Source organism: Bombus affinis, chromosome 8 (assembly GCF_024516045.1).
Source record: "Bombus affinis isolate iyBomAffi1 chromosome 8, iyBomAffi1.2, whole genome shotgun sequence".
In the NCBI taxonomy this organism is placed as follows: domain Eukaryota; kingdom Metazoa; phylum Arthropoda; class Insecta; order Hymenoptera; family Apidae; genus Bombus; species Bombus affinis.
Window position 1 is genome coordinate 15,814,887 of NC_066351.1, and position 24,094 is coordinate 15,838,980.

At 41.2% G+C, this 24,094-nt stretch overlaps 2 protein-coding genes across 10 annotated transcripts in view; one reads left to right on the forward strand and one right to left on the reverse strand.

The window, feature by feature from the left end:
- The first annotated feature begins 375 nt into the window (after nt 1-375).
- LOC126919727 (nuclear pore complex protein Nup107) lies at nt 376-4,738 on the forward strand. 2 transcript variants are annotated; one of them, XM_050729264.1, is made up of 7 exons: nt 376-1,037; nt 1,122-1,597; nt 1,675-1,882; nt 1,965-2,818; nt 2,903-3,220; nt 3,296-3,547; nt 3,639-4,738. In XM_050729264.1, exons 1-7 carry the CDS (start codon nt 515-517, stop codon nt 3,738-3,740), a joined length of 2,733 nt encoding a protein of 910 aa, XP_050585221.1. In that variant the 5' UTR covers nt 376-514; the 3' UTR covers nt 3,741-4,738. The 2 variants fall into 2 exon arrangements, with proteins under 2 accessions (XP_050585221.1, XP_050585222.1); XM_050729265.1 differs by having other exon boundaries at nt 914-1,056.
- A 1,088-nt stretch (nt 4,739-5,826) lies between these two features.
- LOC126919732 (protein Skeletor, isoforms B/C) overlaps nt 5,827-24,094 on the reverse strand; it is a 53,601-nt gene continuing 35,333 nt past the window's right edge. For 7 of the 8 annotated variants that reach the window (XM_050729290.1, XM_050729287.1, XM_050729286.1 and 4 more), the window contains exons 5-12: nt 13,135-13,373; nt 12,865-13,045; nt 12,711-12,731; nt 12,205-12,595; nt 11,727-12,047; nt 11,439-11,562; nt 10,884-11,178; nt 5,827-10,799 (exon numbers count right to left, since the gene is read on the reverse strand). In XM_050729290.1, the coding sequence (XP_050585247.1) occupies nt 10,677-10,799; nt 10,884-11,178; nt 11,439-11,562; nt 11,727-12,047; nt 12,205-12,595; nt 12,711-12,731; nt 12,865-13,045; nt 13,135-13,373 (1,695 nt within the window). In that variant the 3' untranslated portion in view covers nt 5,827-10,676. The remainder of the gene's footprint in view (nt 10,800-10,883; nt 11,179-11,438; nt 11,563-11,726; nt 12,048-12,204; nt 12,596-12,710; nt 12,732-12,864; nt 13,046-13,134; nt 13,374-24,094) is intronic. The other variant, XM_050729291.1, reaches the window with a different exon arrangement.

Genomic DNA, 24,094 nt, shown 5'->3' on the forward strand with positions numbered 1-24,094 from the left:
TATATATATATATATATATGTATATATATATAAATAAATGTTGATGAAACAATACATCAAAATCCATATCTATTATGATAACAATCCAATTGTACAAAGTTTCATATAGTATAAATGATATAAAGTCGATTCTTTTAAAATAGAGAATACTGAGGAGATTATTACTTGATTACATTTTATAAAATCTTCGTAATACTTTTATTTCTTAACATACATGTCCGACGTGAGAGAAGAAAACATAATCATATTAAATATTACATATTAACAATACATTACGGCGTAAATATAAAAAAAAGTGCATGTTTCGTACTTGATCGTGAACTTTATGCGATATTGATGTAGGGAATTTCGTTACATTGGAATAATTCCCTATCCTCATCCCGCCTCTAGTACCTACTGTGAATTTGAAAACCGGTACGATTGTTAAATATCCTGCAGTTGTAAATATTCTCTATCTGAATGAAATAAGAAGTCTTGCATAAACGTTTTTAAATCTTTAAGTCTATGTTTCAAAATGGATACCATAAACAATAGTAATGAGAACTTAGAGCAATCTATTCAAATGCTTAATCAAGAAAACGCTCAACGAAGGTCATTTTTGAGGTTAAGCGGAAAAAGCACACCTTCTAAAAGACTATCATTACAAAACACTAATTATTTACGAAAAGATGTGGATGATTCTCATAACTTTAATGACATCAATAGTTCAAGAATGTCGGGCAAATCCTATCTTCATTCAAGATTAATTAAAGCTCATGATCTTTTGGATATTGATACTTCATTAACGCTTGCTCCTCATGAAGTACGAGATATAATGGCTGCTTCAGACAAAAGTGAATTTACCTTGAGAGAAATGATGGAAGATAGTAGTGCGACTGGCATGATTTTAAAAGCGAGGGAACCTTGGAGAGATGTTATGTCTAAACTCTTCTATGATTTCTTACATAGTTTACAGGCAAACTTTTCAGAGGCACAGGTATTTAATACTATTGCAGATTTTATACAAAACTGCACAGACACGTTAGATATAATGAGAGGTACATAGAAAATTATAATGTATGTATTGACTTTGTACTTTAGTATTATATTTTGCATATAATTATATATTTTTTATCCTTTAGGTATGCAGTCAAAAGTAGAAACTACTGAAATATCAGAAGATGAAATTTCTTTAGAAAATGAAAGGAACACATGGAGACTTATTTATTGTTTATACCAAAATAGAATAAATAGTCTCAATTTTCCTACTCCAGTCGAAAATAATATATACATATCAGAAAAAGTTGTAATAGATAATTTGTTCAAAACTGAAAGTTACATTAGAGAATACCAGTTAATAATTGACTGGTTGGAGAAAAATGCATTAGACCAAGCGGATAAATATCCAATCACTGAACATTTCACAGATAAAACAGTCGCATGGGAAAATACTGTGAGACAATTATTAATGTATAAAGACAAAGAACAAATTCCATTTCGTTCATCTAGACCATTGGTATCGTCTCTAGATCCGGATGCTCCAATAAGAGAAGGAAAACCTCTCCATGATTTAGACAGGGAAGATGACGCAAGGATGGAGAAGAGAATGTTCATAGAGGTACCTGATGTTTAATAAAGAATTAATCGAAAAATGTTTAAAGAATGTAATATATAAAATATATTTTATTTAAATAGGTTCGCTGCGGTCGTCTTCAGAAAGCACAAGCATTAGCTCAATACTGTGGACAACCTTGGCGAGCTGCTTGTCTGTTAGGATGGATACCTCATCATGATCCTAACTATCAAAACCCATTATCTGATTCTAAATTACCTATTGAAGGAAATCCTAACAGAAGTCTTTGGAAATTATGCGCTTGGGAACTTTCTCAGGAAAGGCGTGTAGGTAATGATTGTTTTATTATCTGTACTATTAAACATGACTTACCACAAGCTGCATCTTATAATTAAAATTTTTCTGCGTTCAGGTCAATTTTATCGCACCATATATGCTAGTCTTTGTGGAAATGTTCAACAAATGCTGCAAGTGGCGTCTTCTTGGCAAGATGCACTATGGGCTTATATGAAAACACTGTTAGACATTAAAGTAGAAAGGGAAGTGAGAGATCTAGTTGCAAAAAGTTTTACGGACATGCCTGACGATTATTGGAAAAATGAGATCTCGTTAAAAGATGTATTTAAAGAACTTCACGCATCGAAAAACCCTGATATTCGAGCACAATCGAATAAACCCGATCACCTTATTCAGAAATATCTGATACTGGATCAAATACCAAAATTGATGGAAGAAATAGAGGACATGATATGTTCGAAGTCTTGCGATCCTCACTTCTTAAGGTTTTTAGCGCATCTAATATATTTCTTTCGCCAAATTGGGAAAAATGCAAAAGATAAAATTGGAGATAAAGTTCTGTTGGCATATGTTCGCGTTTTAATTGAAATGGATGATCCAATTTTAATCGCTTTCTATACAGCTATGTTACCTCAAGAACTTCAAATAACAAATTATGCCAGTTATTTGGAGACTATAAAAGATTATGAACAACGGAAAAAATGCTTAGCTGCAGCAGAAGATGCCAATCTGAACGTAGAGGCAATTACGAAACTAGTAGTAGAAAGCATACGTTCTAAAAATATCGACGTCGATCCCACTGATTTGAAAGGTACTATGACTGACGCGGACGTTGACAAGATTAATGCTCTGGATTGGTTAATATTTTATCAAAGTCAACGGGAAGAAGCATTGTCGCAAACTAATGCTCTTATAAGATATTTTCTGACAAATGAAAAAATTGACGCTGCTAGAAAAGCTTTTAATAAGGTACGAAGTCGAACGATTCTTTACTTTTTAAATGTTTCTCCAGTTGTTTTTAATCGGTGATTCTTTGCTTGTCAATTTTTATAGATTCCAGTAGATTCCATTGAAGCTATTATGGCTGAATATCCAACGCTAGAAGGTACTTTAACAAATCTCACGATGACAAATAATCTGTCGAAAAGAGCGTCTTCAACGATTCGGGAATACCTTTGTTATAAAACTTATCTCGATGCCCAAGAAGGTTTCGCCGAATGGTTTTCTCATTTTCATCATGGAAAACCTACGCCGTTAGAAGAGTTACCAGCATATGCGACATTTACCGAAAAAGTCGCATATGAACATAAAAAGTCACAATACAACGTAGAAATGGAAAGGTGGAAGTCTACGATGCAACATCATACGAAGGTTCGTGAAATAAAATTTATCATATTAATACGAGATAAAGATCGTTAAGTATTTTTAATATTATTAATCTCATAGGCAGTGAAACAATTATTGTTTAACGTATTGTTATTCCCGGATGGTGGTTGGTTGGTTGATTCAAATAACAATAACGACGAATCATGTACCCCTGAAGAAGCGGCCCGCGAGCATCAAATGGAAAAGTTACGGGAACTTTGTATTCCGAAAGTTACGCTTCTTTTACATTCTGTGATGACCGAAATGAATGAACACGCTGAATGTATACAATTGGCAGACATTCTTGCCTCTGAACAGTATCAACTTTATAAGGTACATACTGATACTATATATCACTGTTCGTACACGATCAATATGTACTAAAACTGAAAGGTAAAATAATCGATACTTTAATTTATTTCAGGTGTTCCAAAAAGGAAGACTGCGCGAAGTGTTTAAGAAAATCTGCGAATCTTCTCTCGTCCTAATGGATCAAAAGAAAGATCCTTGGGGATACCCGAAATAAATTTAGCAAAATTAAATAAATAGCTAAGGAATATATTTAATCGTATATGTAACAACGAAACAACGTATTGGAATTTTAATATCGAAAAAATTTATAGAAAATTTCTTTAGCTTTTTTATAAAACCAGTTTATTGTCAACCACAAGAAGTGAATATAAAATTTGATACAATGTTCAATAATTCATAATCATAATATATTATATACTTCATGATTATTTAGATGCTCCTTTTACCCAATCATTAATAAATGTAGCGCTGTCAAAGCTGTAGATTTAACGCGTGAAATATTGCGGAGAAATTCAGGGTCAATGAAGGACATATATTATCCTGAGATATTTTCATTCGAATAATAATAATAATCATCGTAATTCCACGATCTTTCTCTATAGTTTAGTCACTTCTAAATCTCATACACATCGTTGGTATTCTTCGGACGTGGATCTGCGTATAGTGGATAAATACATACAAAAGTGTTTATTCGTATATAGAATTTCAAAGAAGACCTTTTCAAAGGTTTTATGTATCGAACGAAAAGGTAAGAATCATGATAAAGAACGAAGGTGGTCGTGATGCGTGATGTACATTGGAGTCTCTATTTCTATATTCATAGGGTGTTGATACTTTTTGCCGGTAAGAGCAGTCTTTTCATAACATGTTTTTTTTTTTTTTTTTGAGAGCATTTTTCTCTCTATGTGGTTTTATGCGTACATTTGCTGTCTTACTTTCCTCTTTATTTCCGTAAAAAAGAGACCAAGAAAAAGAAAGAAAGAAAAAAAAAATGAACCGATATTATAAACGAACCATCGCCTATTCTCGTACAATGTATAGACTATATCAAGAAAGTTAACATTGCACGGAAATGTCTTCATTCGTAGCTGAATCAGAGGATCAAGTAGGCTTTCGTAGATTATTTGTAATTATTCACCAATGAATCGAAACTAGAAAGATATGTATATCACGGAATAATTGACCAAAATATACATGTTTACTCCATTTTTATCCAAATTACTTTCATTTCATATTTTAGAGTTCTTAGCCAGTACGTAGAATTTCAGAACGTGAAATTATTTATACATATTTGATGGACAGTTATTGAAAAAATTTACTATATTCAAATTTAATCGTTAGTTTGATAATTAAATAAAATTTGATTCGATAGTACGTTTCGAAAATTGTTGAACTTATTTCAGAAAGCTACAATGCTCTTATTAAGTTGATCGATTAACCTCAAATATATTAGTAATCTCGCAGAAAACAATTTTTATAGCACCGAAATCAGAGAAATAACTGTTTGAAGATTTTAAAAGGAATGTATATATTCAATGATGCAATGCGAATAGTTGTAGCGTCGTGAAACAAGTTGTCCGAGCATTTATATTTTTACAATATCTGTTCTCGCTCGATGATATATAAATCTATTCGGTGTAGAATCAATTTCACCACGAGTAAGATTGTTGGATCGAAAACAGACAAAAATAAGATGAAAAGAAACGACGACACGTGCAACATCATACACATACATGGCTTAAAATGCACTACACTGCATTGACATCGAAATTCAAACTCGTATACATCTTTGTATGCAGTTAGGCTTACACTCTGGACCAGAGCGTTTTATTTTCGCATTCACGATGACCATAAACTTCAGACACGTGCGAGTAGTTTGGTGTTCGATAAACGCAATCAACAATTGCATTACATTCAAAACGTTTAAATTAAGCTGGTATTCCAACTATTTAGGTACTTTCATTTCTCTTTCTTTTTTATTTTTTCCTTTGAACAACATAAAACACAATGCACGATTAAATTATGAAAAAATTCGATATGTTCTTAAAACCATGTTCGCACGTGTCTCGTAAAAACACGAGGACCTTGACAATTGAATCGACTTTACAGTAATACGAGTACACGATTAATAGAGTTACTTTGTTGATTAGTCTAGTCTAACACGTAAACGTTGAAAAAAACGGTTGACAATTGTTTTACCATTTCTCGATAATTCTACGTTATATTTTTTACTTTTTTGTTCACGCGAGAGCTGGATAAATTCGCCGAAACATCTCGCATACTTTCCAGAATCAGGTTCGTTTTCGTTTCTTCCTCTTCTCGACACGTTTCTCGGATAGAGTAGTTGATAAATATTTTACTTCTTTTTTTTTTTTTCTTTATTTTCGTTTCTTCGTTTAAACTTTCACGAGCTATGTCATCCTCTACGAGATCTACTAATTACTAATGGGTGGGTGTCAGCATGTTCGAAAACGACTTATCTACGGATACTTGGATATGGATTTCACGAATTTTTCTCTCCTTCGACTCTTCGCACTCGCGTCTGGCCATTCTACCACTTTCGATCGGATTTTTAAACACGGTTTTTCCTCGACGCGTTCTCTCTTAACGATAAAACATCGTACCACTCGTCCGATGATACTCGCCGTTCAAAAATATAGATCCTTAGAATTTGTTAAACACAACTGAGGACGGTCTATCGCAATAAATCAATTCTTTCTTATCGACACCACTTTGTACGTTGTTCGTATCGCGCTGGCGAATAAAATCCTTCCGAATGTTTTGCTACTCTTAAACTCGATACCCGTACGCGTCCTCTATCTTTCGTTTCTTCTTTACACGTACGTCACACGCGTAGACGTACTTTATCAGCGAAAGCAAGAGAGCAGACTGTTTCACAAGAGCGCAAAGAGCCGAAGCACCGATATACCGTTTCTCCCTTTTTTTCTCTCGCTCTCGACGCCGTGTTCTTAAGTGTGAAAATATATTCTACGACAAGGATAAGATTCACAAAGATATCCACTTTTAAAAGCCTTCCAGTTCTCTTCGCGATACATCGTTGAAACAAGAAGACCTTTGTCGTTACATACATATTGACAGTGTTATACATCCGTTCGATTGATCGACGCTATTAAAATCGCTAGTTCGAACGTTCTTCTTTACTTATCTCTACGGTTCGTTTGCCACTCGCTCGATCTTTCCCATTATCAATTCCGATCGATCTCGATTCTTCTCTTTCTTATTTCTTCGTCCGATCGTTCGAGATATCCCTGAGACGGCATTTGCGAAAAATCAGAGACACAAACGCCGATCTCGAATGACTCTCGACAATTTCCACCTAATTTCCTTACGTTCCGATTCAAACGACAGTCCGCTGTTGTCTTTTCTTTCGTCGAATAAAACGCTGATCGAGAACGTTTCGTCTCGAACCTTTCGAGCCTTACATTAGGGATATGTTCGTAGGGATATGTGAGCGGGTATAGTAGAAGGAAAAAACTGGGTATAACAAATAGAGAAGTTTGTCGAAACTATCGGCCAAGAAAGGATTACACAAGGAGGAACGTGCTTGAATACGAATTGAGCGCTATATATTGAACGGTATAGAATCAGATTCTACCGGTCTCTTAGGTTCTTCTTTTTCGCTTAAATTCCTCGAGTTAATCGATTCTTGGATTCGTCGATTTCCACGAGAGGATCGACGCTTATGGAAGGAAAGTTACACGAGTAAAACGCTATTTGAACTACGATACGAGAGACACAAAATGTAAACGTGTTTACCTGCTATAAGATAATCGCTAACGATTCGAAATTCACGCTTCGAACGTCGTACATTGGAAACCAAGCCATCGTTTCGTCGATCCGAACGACGGCCGATCGATCGTACGATCGTCTTCGACGCTCCTACATTTTCATCTTCTCTTTTCTTCGCTTTTCATATTTTCTTCTTACGTCGTTTTTAAATTACACTTGGATACGGCGAGAAAAGAAGGTTTTCGCTTAACTTCTAAACTATCGTTTTTTTCTTTTTTTTTTTTTTTTCTCTCTCTCCTTAACTGCTAACAACTTGAGGGACATCGCTCGGGCTGCTCCGTGAATATTCTACGGGACAAAGTGAAAACGAGAGACAAAGAGAGAGAAATAGTGGCGTAGAAAGTGCACATATACACGAAAGAGACGGACAGAGAGAAAAAGAGAGGAGAGGAGAGGAGAGGAGAGGAGAGACGAGATTATTAAAAAGAGAAGATCTTTACATTCCTATCTAAAACTTTCGTTCGTTCTGTACACTCGTTTACAGCTAGTAGCTTAATGCCGGCGCAACTGTGCGCCGTTTAAGTTCTCTTTTTCTACACTTACACCTCGAATAATTGATCCGTACAGATACATATTTGTCTTCTAACGAATGGCGTCTGCTGTCCTACGACCGAGCGTTCTCTTCGCGCGGCCATTCCTTTCACCAATGACCGTATCCGTTGTCCGATCTAATAACCGACAAACGCGATCGATTATTATCGGACGTTTGTACTTGAAAGGATCGAGCGTGATTATTGTCGGAATTTCAAAATTTAGAACAGTAAACCGTATCCACGAATATCGTCAAGCGTTACTTTCGATCGTCGCGATCGAGATACGTTTTACCATCCCCTGCATAAAATATAGAACTCTTTGGTCGCGATTAATCGCGTTATTGTCCGAGTAACATTGGCGAACGAACGATCGATCCTTACGGTTTCAACAGCTCGTTTATTGTCTCGAGTAAAAGCAGGAAACGCGGGACAGCAAGTTTCGTGGAGTCCGGCGTCTTTCGGAACGTTCCTTTCGCTCGCGGCTCGCGCGTAAATCGCTGGATTCATCGGAGCAGCCCCTCTGCTGAATTTCCGATCCGGCAAGTCGGTATCATATTATTGTCGTTCACAGAAGTAGGAGTTTTATATCCGCTTACATGCTACAATCCGCCTCGCTCTCTCGAAGGACTCGCTTAGAAAGAAGAATAACAGATACGATAAGGGAGAAGGGACGAAGAAAAGCAGTGAGACGAGGAAGAAGAACGAAAATGGCGACGAGGATGCGTTATTCTAAGGTGTACAGACCCGAAGAAAATCATGTGGAATCGTATGGTATTCTCTGGAGGATCGCCGTCGAGCATCGCTGGAAATACTGCAATCCAGACGCGTTGAATCGACACGGCGATCAAACGAATCTTCGGCTTCGCCTTATGGTCGCTTAATTAACTTTACAAACGCGTGTAATACGTAGTATCCTTACTTGACACTCTCGTTTCTTTGACGCATCTCGCTTAAAAGCTCGAGCAACGATGTCCAACGTGCGTATTCGTTGCTTGTTTACACGTGTTGCTCGAAGAGGAGCCGATCCTTCGATCTATCGCAAATCGAAGGTAGAGCTGAACGGTATAAACTGTTGTGCTAGGTATTTGTCCAATTGTCATTGTCATTGTCATTGTCATTTTTGGTTATCGCGATTGATAAGCGCGGACGAATACAAACTGGACAACGTTGACAGCTAAACGATGTAAATTTCCGAATTTTCTTTCATATTTATGCATGTAGTACCTCGTATAATGTATGTATGTTTAATATATATATATATATATCTGTGTGTGCGTGTGTGTGTTTTTGTGTATGTATGTATATATATATATAATGTTTATGTTAGGTATGAATGCATATGTAATTAAATACAGGCTGGTCTTCGTGCGTTAAGCAATCGGAATTGCAAAGAATTTTGTTGGTTGCTGGCAATTTTGAGGACACCCCGTTACTTAGAATCTGGACACTGTATAGTTTTTATCATTCACGTTTAAAAAGAGGGAGAGATATATCGTTTTTTTCCTTTTGCTACCTCGTTAATCTCTACGTTTCTAGAGTGATTATGTATTTTTCTGATTTCTTGGTTGCACGACGTCTCATTCCTTGCACGTATCACGCTACCTGTTCGCTCGTCGTTACGTCTTTGTGAATTGATTTCGATCGGATTCACCAGTTAAAACAGACTAAACCGTTTCACTCGGTATACCCTTGTGAAACGAAACATCAACGTTGATATTCGGTTCTACGAATTGACCACGTACGGATACGTTCAACGCGCAAGAAACCAGCTCCTAAGTACTACAGGGTATCTCTTGTCCGAGTGGTTCCTAATTCGTGTAATTAGAGAAGTTCATTATCTGTACCCAAGGCACATTTTATACTTTCATTCCGTTTTAGGAAGGTCCACTCTATAGTATGTACATATTATAGCATTGTTACACGTATAGGGGATAGTTTGCAACTGTATCACCCTTAAATTACATAATGTTTGACGTTACCTTGTACATATTCCCCCGTTTTTTTTTCTTCAGCGATTCCTTCATCGTTTACTACCCTACGTATTATTGTCAAGTCGACAGCATTTATAAATGTATATCTTAAGTACTACTCGATCTTTAATGTTACATTATACTCAACTATAGCTTTGTGCAAAATTTACATTGTACATGTACCACGGATACTTTCCCCGTTCTTTCGTTTATCACCGATATACGCATCGATCTACACCGATCGATTCCGCTCGATAAATTATAATATCCCTCCCTGTACCCACGATAAACGATACAAGTTTCACAATACAGTTTATTGTCAGAAATTATCCACGTTTATACCCCGCTCCCGAATTATTATTATTGTCAGAAATTATTCTCGCTCTCCTTTTCCTAAGTAATCTCTTAAATTCTTAAACGTTAAAAATCACCTCGAATCTCGTTCTCCTCAAGTGCCGTGTTAATACGTGTATGTATGTATGTATATAATATATATAATTATATATATATGTGTATATATAAATATACATATACATATATATATAGTATAATATGAAATATTGAATCTGATAGAGATCTTAAAAATATTCTGCTAATCTTTTACGTACGATTAAACCTTACGGGCTAAGTACTTTCTTACAACCTTGTATCGTGTTCAGCGGATTTTAACAATCGCCTTTTTTTGTTTTTGTTTTATCACTCTCGTTATCTACGCGAGTTTCATTCGAATCCGAATTCACCTTTCCCTTCGTCTCGTTTTGTTTCAGATCTATCCTCGCGATCGCACGAACGGTCGTAACTTGCCGCGTATGTTTTAGGCAATATTTAAGGGTTAATTCATCTTATGAATTGTAACATACCGACGACGAACGTCGTTGTAACCATCGACAGTAACGGCATGACCGCGTGTGCGCTGTTGACAACGTTTATCTTCCAGCCCAGGTTATTGTGCGTGTAACACTGCGGAGACAAATTGTTCTCGTTGAATAACGTTTTCTATTCGTGACAATTGACATTCGTCAATTGTATCTTTATGAATCGTACCTGATAATAGACCAAATCCGGAGTATCTTCGGCCACGGTCCAAACAAGTTTAGCGGGCTCACCCTTGTCACACTCTAGTCTAAGGGTTTCAAAGAAATTCTCAAAAGTTTCCATATCCGCGCTCATGTCTACCGTCTTGTGAACCCATTCGCAGTAGCGACCAGCCGCCGTGGGATAAGGATATCCGTCCGTGTCGTATTTCACTCCAGCAAACACTCTCTGTGCCCTTTGCTCCGTCTCGGTCTTTTGACCGAATCCACCCTCTGGACTGTCGGTGATATAAAATGGATGGTACCTGCAGGAAAGAAATCGCGTTCTTGCACTCTACGCGAAGCAGAAACTTATCGTTTCGCGGGTAATTTCGAAAAGAAACAATTCGTAAAACGATAGCTTCGACAATACGTTCTAAATTCCATGGAAAATCGTAATCGAATGGCAGCGAACGACGTATGCCGGCGCTACAAATTTCCTATAATTATCGAACATCGAACGAGCGGCGAAATCAAGGAAACAGAATACAAACCGGACTATTAATAGTTTGAAATTTCAACTCGCCTTGCTGGATTAGCCGGATCGTTCCCACCTTCGACTATGAACGTGTACGTCTGTCCTCTCTCCACTGTGATTTCAGGGATCAGCAAGTCGTTGATGTACCACGCGATTCCCCAAGCAGGTTGTCCTACGTTTTAATCCCCGATCATTACGATATTCGAACGACACGACACGAACGTATAAAAGAGATACGGGATAAAACGATTTGTTAAAAATAATAGCCCAATAGGTTCTCTTTTTAACACTCGTTTTGAAAGTTATCCAACGAACGTAGCATACAAGGGAGGATACCTGTGATCCTCGTGTATCCTCTTTTCCCACCAGCAGGTCCGATCCTCGTGCTGAAGGTAGTTTCGTTGGTGATTACGGCTGCTGGCCAGGGTTCGATGTCAGACATGTCCGGGAGGTTGTAGAGGGAATTTGTACACTCGTGCACGTTCCTCGACGTAAAATCAATACGAATGTCCTCGTTCGTCCTGTCGAAGCTGTGATGAGCATTGGCTTCTCCTCTCATATTCAGAGGTCCTATGGCCGCGATTACGCTCGTCTCTGTGTTCGGGATCATTCTGTCCTTTACCGGCTCGTTTGTACTCATAGGTCTCATATAAGTAACTGAAATGTCGATCGCGAACGTTACATCACGCTGTAATCTTCGATGATAAACGCGATAAATAAATTTAATATACTTGGACCTAATTAATCAGTACGTGTACAAATGCTACGATAAATACAGATGCTTTTCGCGATCATTGAAAAAGTAATTTCTTACCTGTCGTTACGCCGTTCTTTCGTTCTCCGTGCACAAGAACGGCGTCGTTCTTCCCTCCGACCCTTTCATCGGGACACACACCCTTTTTGCCGTCGCATTGAGCGTAATCCGACAAATAATAGTCGACCGCGATGAATTTACCGGTCCTGTTGTCGTAAGCGACTACAACCACGTCGCCACCGATCATTTCGGGCTTCCCTTCGCGACCGGATAAACCGAACGCGACGTACTGGTCCTCGTTGATCCGGCCGGACACTCTGATCTGGATATCGTCTCCTATCATCTCCCATTGAACCTGCACACGGCCCTCCATTATTTCTTTGCAGTTGGTCAACTCGAGTTTCGACAGAGGCGGCGTTTCCTTGTCCGGTGGCGGTGGCGTGCTGCTTGTCTGCAAAAACAACGCAAGTTTTTGCTTTTTATATAGGAGCCACGCTTGTATTTAAAACGGATGATCGTTTCTGACACGTGGAAATCGTCTGTTTGATAGACTCTACGTTACTTACAGGATCGTACCACCAAGGCGGCTATCCCGATAAAAATACATTTCGTTAATGAAATGTCAGATTCAATTGAACGAACGTAACTTTTTGTTTAACAGGTGCATGAATACTAAGAAATGAAATTCAGTTTGTTCGCGAACAGTTCGTTTCCAGTTACCGCGATCTTTGTCTGTCCAAGAGCCGGTGGAACGTCGAGGTCCTTCGGGATCATAACGTGTCCAAAGTTGTGCTTAAACTGAACGCACCAAACCGACAGCCAGTCGATGTCGTGCACGGTCAAGTTAGCCGGCAGAACGATTTCTATGTCCGCTCCTTGATAACCACTTAATGGCGCCAAACTGTAAAATACAAATGTTCGTTTCTTATTCGTAATGCGCCAAGTCTAAAGGAAAGTTCGAACGGATGGAATAGATCAAGTACGATGTACCTTTGTCTCTCGCTTGGTACTTTGATGCCAAACGTGTTGGGCTCCGAGCCGTTTCCAACCCAGAAATAAGCGTCAGGACCGGCGCCGTCGTAATGCAGATTCGGGATGTAGATAGTTTTGCAATCTAAGATGGTGATGTTGCCGCTGCGGAGGCCGTGCGCCAACCTCGAGAATTCAGGCAGCACTCTGGCCTTCGGCGCTTTCAGGTTCGCCGGGATGAAAACGTCTCCGAAGTTCACCTGCGGCAAATTAGACGTAAGTTCGATTCGATCCAACATTTGCACCGATGAGATCCGACCGATGGAATAGCGTCAACGTATAACGCGACAATTTCCAGCAAACGTATTTTTAAAGTTGATGTTTTTCAAAGTTGCGCGGGACATTGCATTCTCTGACTTTTCTGATCTTCTTGTTGAAAAAATTCTTCCAGTCTCGCGTGGGACCAAGTTTCACGAGAAAGTTGAGCGATTCGAAGGTTCGATTTGCCTGTCGAAGGTAAAGGATCAAGAGGGCAGACAGAGGGGGAGAGAGAGAGAGAGAGAGAGAGAGAGAGAGAGATTTCCGGCGTCGAACAGGAACCGTCTCATCAAGCTGTCTTTCAGAGACCGCATATTTACACCCTGCCAGTCGAAAAAGTCGATCTATCATTCCTTACCCCCTGTTGAAGCTGACGTATCGATAGGGTCTGGTTTGGGGTCGTTTATATTCTAAGTTCCGTCAAACGTCTGAATAAGCGAGACGAGGAAAGCATAGGAGTGGAATAACGATAGAAAGAAAAAGAGAGGAACGCGATTGGAGAGGTGGAGGTTTAAAGGGCGAGAGAGAGAGAGAAAGAGACTGAGAGAGAGGGGAGTAGAAAGTAGAAAAAGAAAGATCTCGAGCGGGACCTCGTAAAATCCGAGAAACGGATTCCACCCCGTATACAGGGTGATCTACTCGCTTATCCCCTGGGGAACGTTTTATGGGAGAAAATTCAGCGCTCGCGACGATTTCTCAACTCATTCCGTAACCCTGGACAAATCTATTTCGCGTACGATACAGTTTTATACACTTCCGCTTTTCCCCCTTTTATTCTCTGCTCCTTTTTTTCTCCCATTTTTACGTCGTTTTCATGTCGTTTATATATTTAAAAAACGTTTGCTAGCCTTTTTGCTTTAGATCGATCAAGAGACTTTGCAAATTTATATCTACAGCGAGCTATTCCGTTTTCGGTCATTTTATTCGATCCGAACGTGCCAATTTTGTTTCGACTATTTAAGGATTTTTCAGTAGGTTCAAGCATCTACTCGCACGTGTGATTGGCGTAGACCGATTAACCGGCTCTGTCGGCCGCTATTTCTCTATTGTCTTTTTTATCGACTCCTCGAGAAGTGTGCCAAGAGTGGAAGATTGAAAAGTCGGTGAATATCTTCGACGTCTTCGATATTCCGCTCAAGGCTACTGTATACGTGGCCTGATTCCGCCCGTTTCGAGATGTTCTTTGGAACCGACTCGCAGACTTTTGTCTACAAAGAAATCGATACGCGCGATACCTTGAACCGACGATATGAGTTTTCCATATCAGGGTCGCCGGATTCGTTAAATTATTTGCTTTTCCCTCCCGACAAGCTTTTCGAGTCACGGAAAAACGTCGCTCCAATCGGGCCAAGAAATTTCCAGGAGAACCACTCTCCCGGCAACTTTGTCGTTTTTCTTGTCTCGGCAACTCGATCCATCGATAAACGGCGCGGAAAATTTCGAACAGCAGTTCCTCAGAAATCGTTCTTTTACTTTCGTCTCGAGCGGATTGTACGAGCCTCTTCGAAGCGTGAAATTTCACAAACAGACAAATTCATCTATTCCGTTCCAGACCGATTTCTAATTAAAACACAACGTACGACGATCCTGACGAACTCGCTTGCGAACTAGTCGCTTTTTTCTTTATCTTGAAACTGGTCACCTTTCTCCTTGCCTCTTTAATCGTTTCCTTCGCAACGTTCCTTCCACGTAATCTTATTTTCACGATTACTTTTCCAATACCAACCGACGATGATAACACGAATTCTCTTGCAGGACAAGTACGCGTCACTGACTCGAACCAGGGTAGATACACCCAGGTAGAGTCGAATTTCGAAGGAAAAATCGCAGGTGAAAAGGTGTGTGAATGGGACTGGAACTTGGGCGAAGGATCGACCAGCCGATTACTCGATTAATAATTTTCCGGCGAGGCAGGAAGTTGGCGAGCAAAAGAACTTCGTCGTTGATCGAACCGGCACGCTTCAAAAGGCGACAGCAACGAGACGGCGCGGCGTCGCTTTTAAAAATTAATCTTCCACCGATGTACACTCCTTTTGGCCATTCAACCGGCAAATTAACGTTCACCTTTATTTTTAAAGTTCAACGTGATCGGAGAACGGCGAAGGAAATTAAACATTTGGACGGACCAATTGGAAACGACGGAACAAAACGGATGCGAAACTTTTCGCCATTGTCTACGAAGTTTTCGCCGGCATTATGTCGGCGCCCGGAAAGCAAAGTAGCTCCCTTTGAGTTCTCCCAAGTCCGCACTTCGTCGAATACTAATTCCATCGTTAATAATAATGATTATCGGCAAGCCGGGCCCGACGTTTCCCTTCCCGCCGGCTGAGTTCGAAATTTGCACGCGCATTAATCCCATTTCGTTTAAGGGCTCGTCAATCATATCCACCCTCTGCGAGTGGCTATGTGCTCGCGTATACGCAGACAGTGCGATAGACAGAGAGGGAGGGAGAGAGAGAGAGAGAGAGAGAGAGAGAAAGAGGAACGGAGATGCTGGCTACCAATGAACTAGAACTCGAGCTTAATGGTGTTTTGAGTGGGCGAGATCTTCTGAAAATTGGTGCTTATGCGAGTATGCGAGTCGAGGGTCCACCCGAGTTTGCACGTTGGGTCCCCGGATGAATGAATTACTCGTCGATTAATTCGTTATTACTCGACGTACTCGATACCGTACGATGTTGTTCAAACATACACGAGGGAGGAGGTAATTTCGAAAACAATTTAAGGTGCCTACGTGTAAAGCGTTTTACGCGAAAGAAATTCCATCGAAAAAGGGACAATGGTTGCGTAACTTTGCCATTCACGTTACGATTAATTACGTTGTAAATTTACGAAATTATGGGTGGTATAATACGAAATGTTCGAATTTGACAGCACCCACGCGTCTTCCTTCGATATTTATCGACAACCCTTCGCGTTAAATACGGACATCGTCCAACGAATACCTTTTATTTACCTGTTACGATCGCCCACGCGATTCCACGATCTTCCTTGAAACGTTACACCTTCGATCAAAACGAACTTGCTCGATATTTTTCACCAACCGTTCACTTTGCCTCTTTCACGCGGATCTCGCGCGAGATCCATTCACCCGTCCATCCCGGACAGTTTACGCGCTAAAACTTTTCATCTCGCTTTTCAACATCGATTTTTCCCTGCAAGCCATCACGCGGTCTCCGTTGGAATGCCGTTGTTTTCGCGATAATCGCTAAAGGCTGGGAACACCGAAAGTCGCGATACTTCGACGTCGATCATCACGCGCCGCGTACGGTATCATCCGCAGCCAATAATTAATCGCCCTTTGTCAAACTAGCTTTTGGTAAACTTTCGATTCGAATGAAATTTCACGTTTCCATTTACGTCGAACTTTTTTCATTATCAGATAAGAATCGCTGATATCCGACTAGACTCGTGTTTCTGCTAATAATCGTCGATGGAAAATTCGATAAATAATTTGCTTGAAAATCATCCGAATATTATTACTCGGAATTCTAATCGATCGGGGGAATAAAATTTCCGGTAAATTGAAGTCGCGCGAAAGGAAGACACCGGCAGTTTATAAATCGGGATACGATGGTCACGAGGGGTCCTCGTCGATCCGATACCTTTGATCTGGTCGTTATAGGCCGGTGGAAGTTTCACCGAGGGTTACTGCAGCCCCTAATAGACTGTTTATCTCGTAAGCTGGGATTTAGATTCGAATCGGCTTCTATTATGCGAGTCTTGGGTCTATGTATGCGCCATGCGCGCACCCGTGAGTAAATCTCTTTAAATCTAATGTCTTCCACGTAATATGGCCAACGTTTTTCGGTGCCAAGTGGTAATGGATATAAATTATAAAACTGCAATCACGCGTTACAGAATAGAATATAAAGAATCGAAAATTCAACGGTTTGAAGATTTGAAGATTTCAAATCTCGAATTATACCCGTTCTCAGAGAACAAGATCTCCGAATAAATTCACCGCGATCATTTTTCTTACGTTATTTTCGAAAAAAACGTGACCAAGACCCCGGTCGGTTGATTTGGATTAAGATCCGTACCGCCCCATGAACACAATTCACGGGGGTGGTCCCCGTGGACGGGTGCGATACGGCCGATGCTGATATACTCGTTATAACCAAGGCGGGTGCCCGAACAGTCGATATTCAATCAAATAAATCCCCCTAACAAACTGGAGAGTCAGAGATAGCATCAAGAAACAATCCCGGGGAAAGGGAGGCGACTGCACGATCGAGGACGAACGGATCTAATAATCTGCCCTTGTAACTGAAAAATATCGTCTCTACGTTGATTTTTCCATCGCCTTTACATTCATCAATTATTATTGTACTTTGATCTCTTTAATCTTTCAGAAAGAAATTGCCCGAATGGATTCTCGTTAATTTACAATAATTTGAAGAAACGATCCAAGTGTTGGTAAAATTAAGATAGAGACTCTAGAACGACTAAGAAGGAACGCAAATAACGTTGTATTAAAATATCGATCCAAAAACAATATAACGACTGCTTCTGTTAAGAAAAGTAAAGATAAGATTGGTAAAATTATCGTAATAAAAATTGACCAAGGAAATAAATTAATCTAATCGTAACTTACAGAAGCTATCGCGTGTCTGATACAGCGATACACGCGTCAATTCTATCTTTCTCCCTAAAGCTTCCATCCGTGTTTATCGATCTCGCTTAGCGATAATCTCTGTAGCGGGGACTAATAATTAGAAAGGAAAGAAAGAAACGCATCCGAATCTGAGAGATTCCGAACAGGTCATAGCCGTATATTATTTTAGCACCTTATCAGCTCCGTATCGTCCCTAGACAGGCAGGCGTTCCCCTTCGGGATTGGTCACCCCCTGTTGCGAGGCGCACGTTCTTACGGAAATTGAGACATCGAGCATCGTTAGGCTCGATAGCAACGCCCCTTATCCCTGTTCTTCATCGAACGAGAGCAAACGCACGTTATGTTGCACTTTACTGCTACCGGGCCAGCGATTCTAGTCTGTCGCGATTATCGTTCAACGTCGTGCCAATAGACGATTAAATTGATAACGCAGTCACGACGTTGTCTCAACGTCTAGACGATCTTACGACATCCGAGATTTCTCGGCTAATCGTTCGATCGAGGAAAGCCGTGGATTCGGGTGTTTTCGAGGAAAGTATCGAAATATAAAATATTTTCAAGCGAGGGAAATAATTTATACAAGGTAGGACGAAGACGATTGGATTCGAAGGTCAAGCGTAGATGGACGAAGGATATAGCGTGGAACAAGGTCAGGAAGTATCATCGTGTTTGTACGAGGCTCTCGTGAAATGCCGATCCTGGCAATTGGCCGAACCTTGGAAATCGGAGCTAAAAAGGACCGCTTCTATCAAGCAGCGTCCGTTGGATTTAAAGCAGATGATAAATTAAAAGAGCCTCCCCTCCTCGTAATTCCTCTATATCTTAGCCGGCGGATTTAATGGAACTTTTTTTAATCGAAACTTTATACTAACCGGGGATAAGCTCCCGTTAAATACGTTTCACCAGTCTAATTACATGGATTTCTCGCGTCACTTCGAACTTCTTTCCGACTGAGCTGTTTCCACGCGCGCCGCCTGGGGACTGATAACGGTTTATAAACTTGCCAACGTAATTGCTCCACGCTCTGTACCATATTACTCGATATTTATATATTTCCTCGAACTCGTTCCCTATTTAACTAATACGTTTTTATTAACGGAAAGATTCGTGAAATATCAAAAAAAAAAAAAATAATAATAATAATAAAAGAAAAAGAAAAGAAAAGAAGAAAGAATGGCAAATAACGCGATAAAATATTTACGTTAAACGTCTGTACGTTGCGAAAGTCTCTGGAAAATCACGATTACGCGAGCGTACCGATCTAGGACACACGGTCCAGGTTCATTCGCGAAATCCTTGGAAATTTAATTACACCTCGGTGCCGGAGGTTATCAGAAAGTGGCGTGTCGCGTGATTTCTGAATAGGGCCGACCAATTGCCAAGGTATACAGCGTCGCCGGCGGAGCAACATCAGCAGCGGATTCCCTCCCTGTTCTGCACGGAATGACGAAACTTTCCCGGCTGCAGGAGGACCGGTGGGCGGTCCTCCGGGATACCTGGAACTTTCGCAAGCTCCCGTCCAATCGGCGTGTCGGGAGCGAGAAAGATATATAGAGGGGAAGCGGATGACAGAGGGTGCGAAGGAGAGGCGAACGAGCCAGAGAATCGGTCAGAAAGGGAGAAGCCGCTGGAAAAGAGACGGATGAGAGACCGCGAGAAACCGACGAGCGGGGTGAATGAGCGAAAAAGGGAGAGACAACGATGGAAGAACCACGGGGCAAAGCGAGAAAGAGATCGGTGAACCGATACGCAGAGAAGGAGACGTTAGGAGGAGGAAGAGACGAGTTACAGGGTAAGAAAAGCGAGAAGAAAATTATAGAAAGAAAGATAGAAAGGAGTAGTTAGGAGTAGTAGAAAGATAGAAAGCTGGAGGAATGGCCTGGAGAACGGGTAAAAGAAAGATCTACCAACGGACCTTCAGGTAGAAGAAAATGGAAGTAGGGGTGGAAATGGAGGAGACAAGATGGAATTCGTTCGCTATCTCGCTCGCTCGCTCGTTCGTTTCGCAACGAAAAATGATAACTTTTGTTCAAGTACGTCGCTGGTCAGACGCGAGATACTAACTTCGTTCCACTTCGCCTCGTTCCACTCGTTTTGCTTCTACCGCTCTTGCCAACCAACGCGCTACCGACCCGCTCTCTTTCTGCACCATCGCCAGCCAACCACTCTGCTCGGTATTTCATTTCCACGTCTACTCGTGTGTACTCGACCACTTATGTGTATCCGAATGCTGCCTGCGCAGATACTGTTCATATGTACCGTGGAAATGCATGGTCGGTAACCCCTTCCGCCCCCGCCGGTCCCGCCAGCAGGAGGGTTACTTAGACGGTAAAAAAGTTGGTGGCTGCAGGTGTTTCGTACTCGTGTTAATTTCGCCCTTTTCTAGGTGTTGTTCGTTTTTTGCAACGCGCGATGGCGTTCGCGTTTCTCGTTAGTATATCGTTCTATTTTCAACGACGAGTAGGGTGGCCGGGGAAGAGGCAGACAGGTAGGGAGGCAGGGAAACACAAAAGATAACCGCTTGAACTTGGTCGATTAGCTTGATCGCGTTAAAATTTCGATGGCGTACCGATTTTTTTCAGACGGAAGGGTAAGTTTATAGGTTTGGCGAGATTCCAACGGTACTTGCCGCACGATGTACGCGTGTATAGCCTTATATGCGTGACTGCAGCACCGTCATGCACCTGATGCACCGTTGTGGCTGCTTTGAAACGTGTGTCGAGCTTTGGGGTGGCTTCAAAATGGCGTCCTGTTACAATACATGCCACCCGGTTCGGTTCATAGGCCGCGTTACGCGATTACAAACGAGTTTTCTTCGTAAAAACGTGCAATCACGTAATCGTATGTCTGTCGCGAATTCTACGACAGCTTCTAAAACTACCATCCTCGGTGAAGATCTTCGTTTCACGGAATAAGTAATCGCGTGTTGCGGGGAAGATGTACCGGGTGAGAATAGAATTTTATAGAATAGAATTTATTCGGCTCTTCTAATCCCTTTGCCGGCGTTTGTGCTTTATGGGTCGGTATCGATAGTGGGTTTTTGAAACGAGCACTAACGAGACGGCTTTCGCCTTTCGGTTCCGTCGTTGGAAAAATCCTTAGCGATGGTAGCTAGCGATGCCGCGATATTGTCCCTTTAAAATTCAAAGAGCCATCGCTCCTTTCTCAAGCTTCGATCGACGGTATCTTCGATCTTTCGAAGCAAGCGGTTGATCCTCGCCACTCGACCGCGTAGCCATCGGCCAAGTCTTCTCAAAATGGCGGCCCTTTGAAGCGACCAGGAAGTCGCGACGCCGCAGACAAGGGTAATGACCATCGTACCGAGAGTACTATCGCTTCAAAGAGGAAAAAAGGAAAGCCAACGAAAGAAACGAAGGCATTGGGACGGAGAAGAAACGAAGTTCACAGAGAGAGAGAGAGAGAGCGAATCTGTGGATGGGAATGGAAACGAGGAAACGATGACGAAACTAAATAATTTTTCCAAAAAGTACTGTCGAGAGGAACGGGGAGGGGGTTCTTTGCAGATACAACGGTACAAAAGGTGGAAGCGGAAGCAAGCGCGTGAATAGCGGCGGCAAGAATTTTGGAGGGAAAGAGAAAGCGAAACGGAGACAGAGAAGAGTTAGACTTAGGACAGAAGGGAAGAGAGAGAGAGAGAGAGAGAGAGGAGGAGAGAGGGAGAGGATGAGGATAGAGGGCAGAAGGGAGGGAAGATAGAGACGAAGAGAAAGGGGGAGAGCATCCTCGGTTAGCAGCCGGCAGCCAGTCAGCCAGCCCCGGCCAACATCGACCCGGCGAGCTGCTTTCTGCCCATGCGCAACGATCTTACCCAGGACTAGCGATGGGCCCGATCCAATTCTCGACTTACAACTTTGCGTTACTTTTACAAAACGATAACTGCCCAAGTTACCGACGGGTTAAAGCTGGTCTTGCGAATGGGTCGATTGGTATATCATCGGTAAGCACTGGTAATTTACTTGCCAAAATCGCATTCGGGATGTGTAGCACGTTAACGAGTCTACCAACTAATGTATCGTTAACGAGGTAAATTATTCGAAAATTAAGAAATTATCATAGGCAAGAATCTGCAAAACAAAGTTTTATTCACCCTGGTTAAATATTACCACGAGTTTTTTAGCTACGATAACGCTGATACGATGAAATTAAAACAGAACCACTTTTATACGCGCATTGCTGTTTTCCCCGCGGTTTTTAAGCTTTTCGAGTGGAATTTTTATATTTAACAGGAACATTGTTTCCTTCGCTTTCGAGTGATTCTATTATAAGAGGCGGTATTAAAACCAACGTGAAAATATTTTGGTGGCTTCGAGACCGGGAAACGTTATTCCGTGTATTTTGTAAATGTTTCGTTTTTTCTTTTTTTTTTTTCGCGCCATCGATACGCGTACGCCGATATGTATTTAACGATCGTGTCAGCGGTAAAATATTTGAAGACGATATTACCAGTTTCCGATCGACGATTAGCGTCGACCGGCTGGAAAGAGCGAAACTGGAATGCCATGGAGTGTTTTCCGAGAAGTCCTTCAACGTGGTTGGAAAACATTTGTCGCTCCGGCACAATAAATACTGTCAATGCAAACGATTTATACGAGAGCTTTTGCTCATGTTTTCGCCCCGCTTTTCCCCACACATTTTTCCCTCGCAAAGACTGCGTAATCTGTGACAATATTTTTTCAATAAACAAGCGCTACATACGTATATATTTTTCATCTTCGTTCGAGATTGATATTTTTCCCGGTTTCGTAATTCCAACGGAACAAAAGATACGACCGTAATACGTATTACATAACGTTAGAAATATTTTTCACAAAGACGCAATAGTTGACAACGGAGGTAGACTGGTTGAGGATCGTATTCCGTAAACGGAACGCCATTCTCGTATTTACAACCCGTTTGAAACGGTTATTAATTGACGTTCTAGCGGGCTAGGATCGTCCACTTGGTGCCACAAACAGTCCTACTTCATCATCCCACCCCGAAAACTATAAGGCGTTTAATTAACTCCCAGTGTTCGTGGAAAGAGACGGAGAATTTAAATGCAAATGCCGTGACACGCCCACAGGACGACCCTTTCTTCTTCCTGTTAAAACACAACCATCGCCGAAAACCGGTGGTTGCAGCGATACCCCAGCTGATAGAATTTAAATGCGCCACCAATCTATAATTTGTCGTTTAGAGGATCGATTTGGAATATCTTAGAGTCGACTAAATCCACTGTATTACGCTTTGATTTATTTCAAATAAATCAAACGAAACGTATATTTCAACGCGATTCCAATTGCGTAATCGTCCATCATTGTCTATTATCGTACATCCGATGATCGCACGAGAGGTACAGAGAAAGATTAAATACCTGTAACGCGAACCGTGCATATTCATAATGGCAGAAAGCACGTACGAGATTCAGGGGTGAAGCCATTCCGCTCTATTTTCCTTCGTTTTCTTCTGATTTTTCCTCGCAGGCAGCGTGAGTGGGCAACGCGTGCCGCAGTAGTTGCTGTCGTTCACTGGTCAGACCGATACATACGACAGACTGTACGATTTGTTATCCGTCGATTTCTCTTCTCATTGTACGTCTACTCTCTGATCGAATTAAGTTTACGAATCAAGGCATCGCAGCAGGATATACTTCAAATATATTTCAAAGAACGAACAAAGTATCTTCCACCGGAATTTCTTTTCTTCATTCTCTTCGCTGCTCTGTCACGGTGGTCGAATAGAGTTTGCCACGGGTCACCAAAAGAATACACTAACGAAAAGCGGTTCGAAGACGAAGAAAGAAAGGCACAGATCGAGATGAAAGACCGATCAACGGCTTGAACGTTTTGGATTCCCCGAGGAAGCCCCGCGGATAAGATCCCGGCAGTCAGAGGCTTCCCCCAATCGCGTGCAAAAGTGGCGAGACCGTTTTGGACGTTGGTCTGCCCGGCAAGGGGAGATGGAAGCTGGAAAAAAATTACTAAATCCTATCTGAATCAGTGGTCCATTGAACGGTGGTTTGATATCGAGCAAGGATATCTCCTG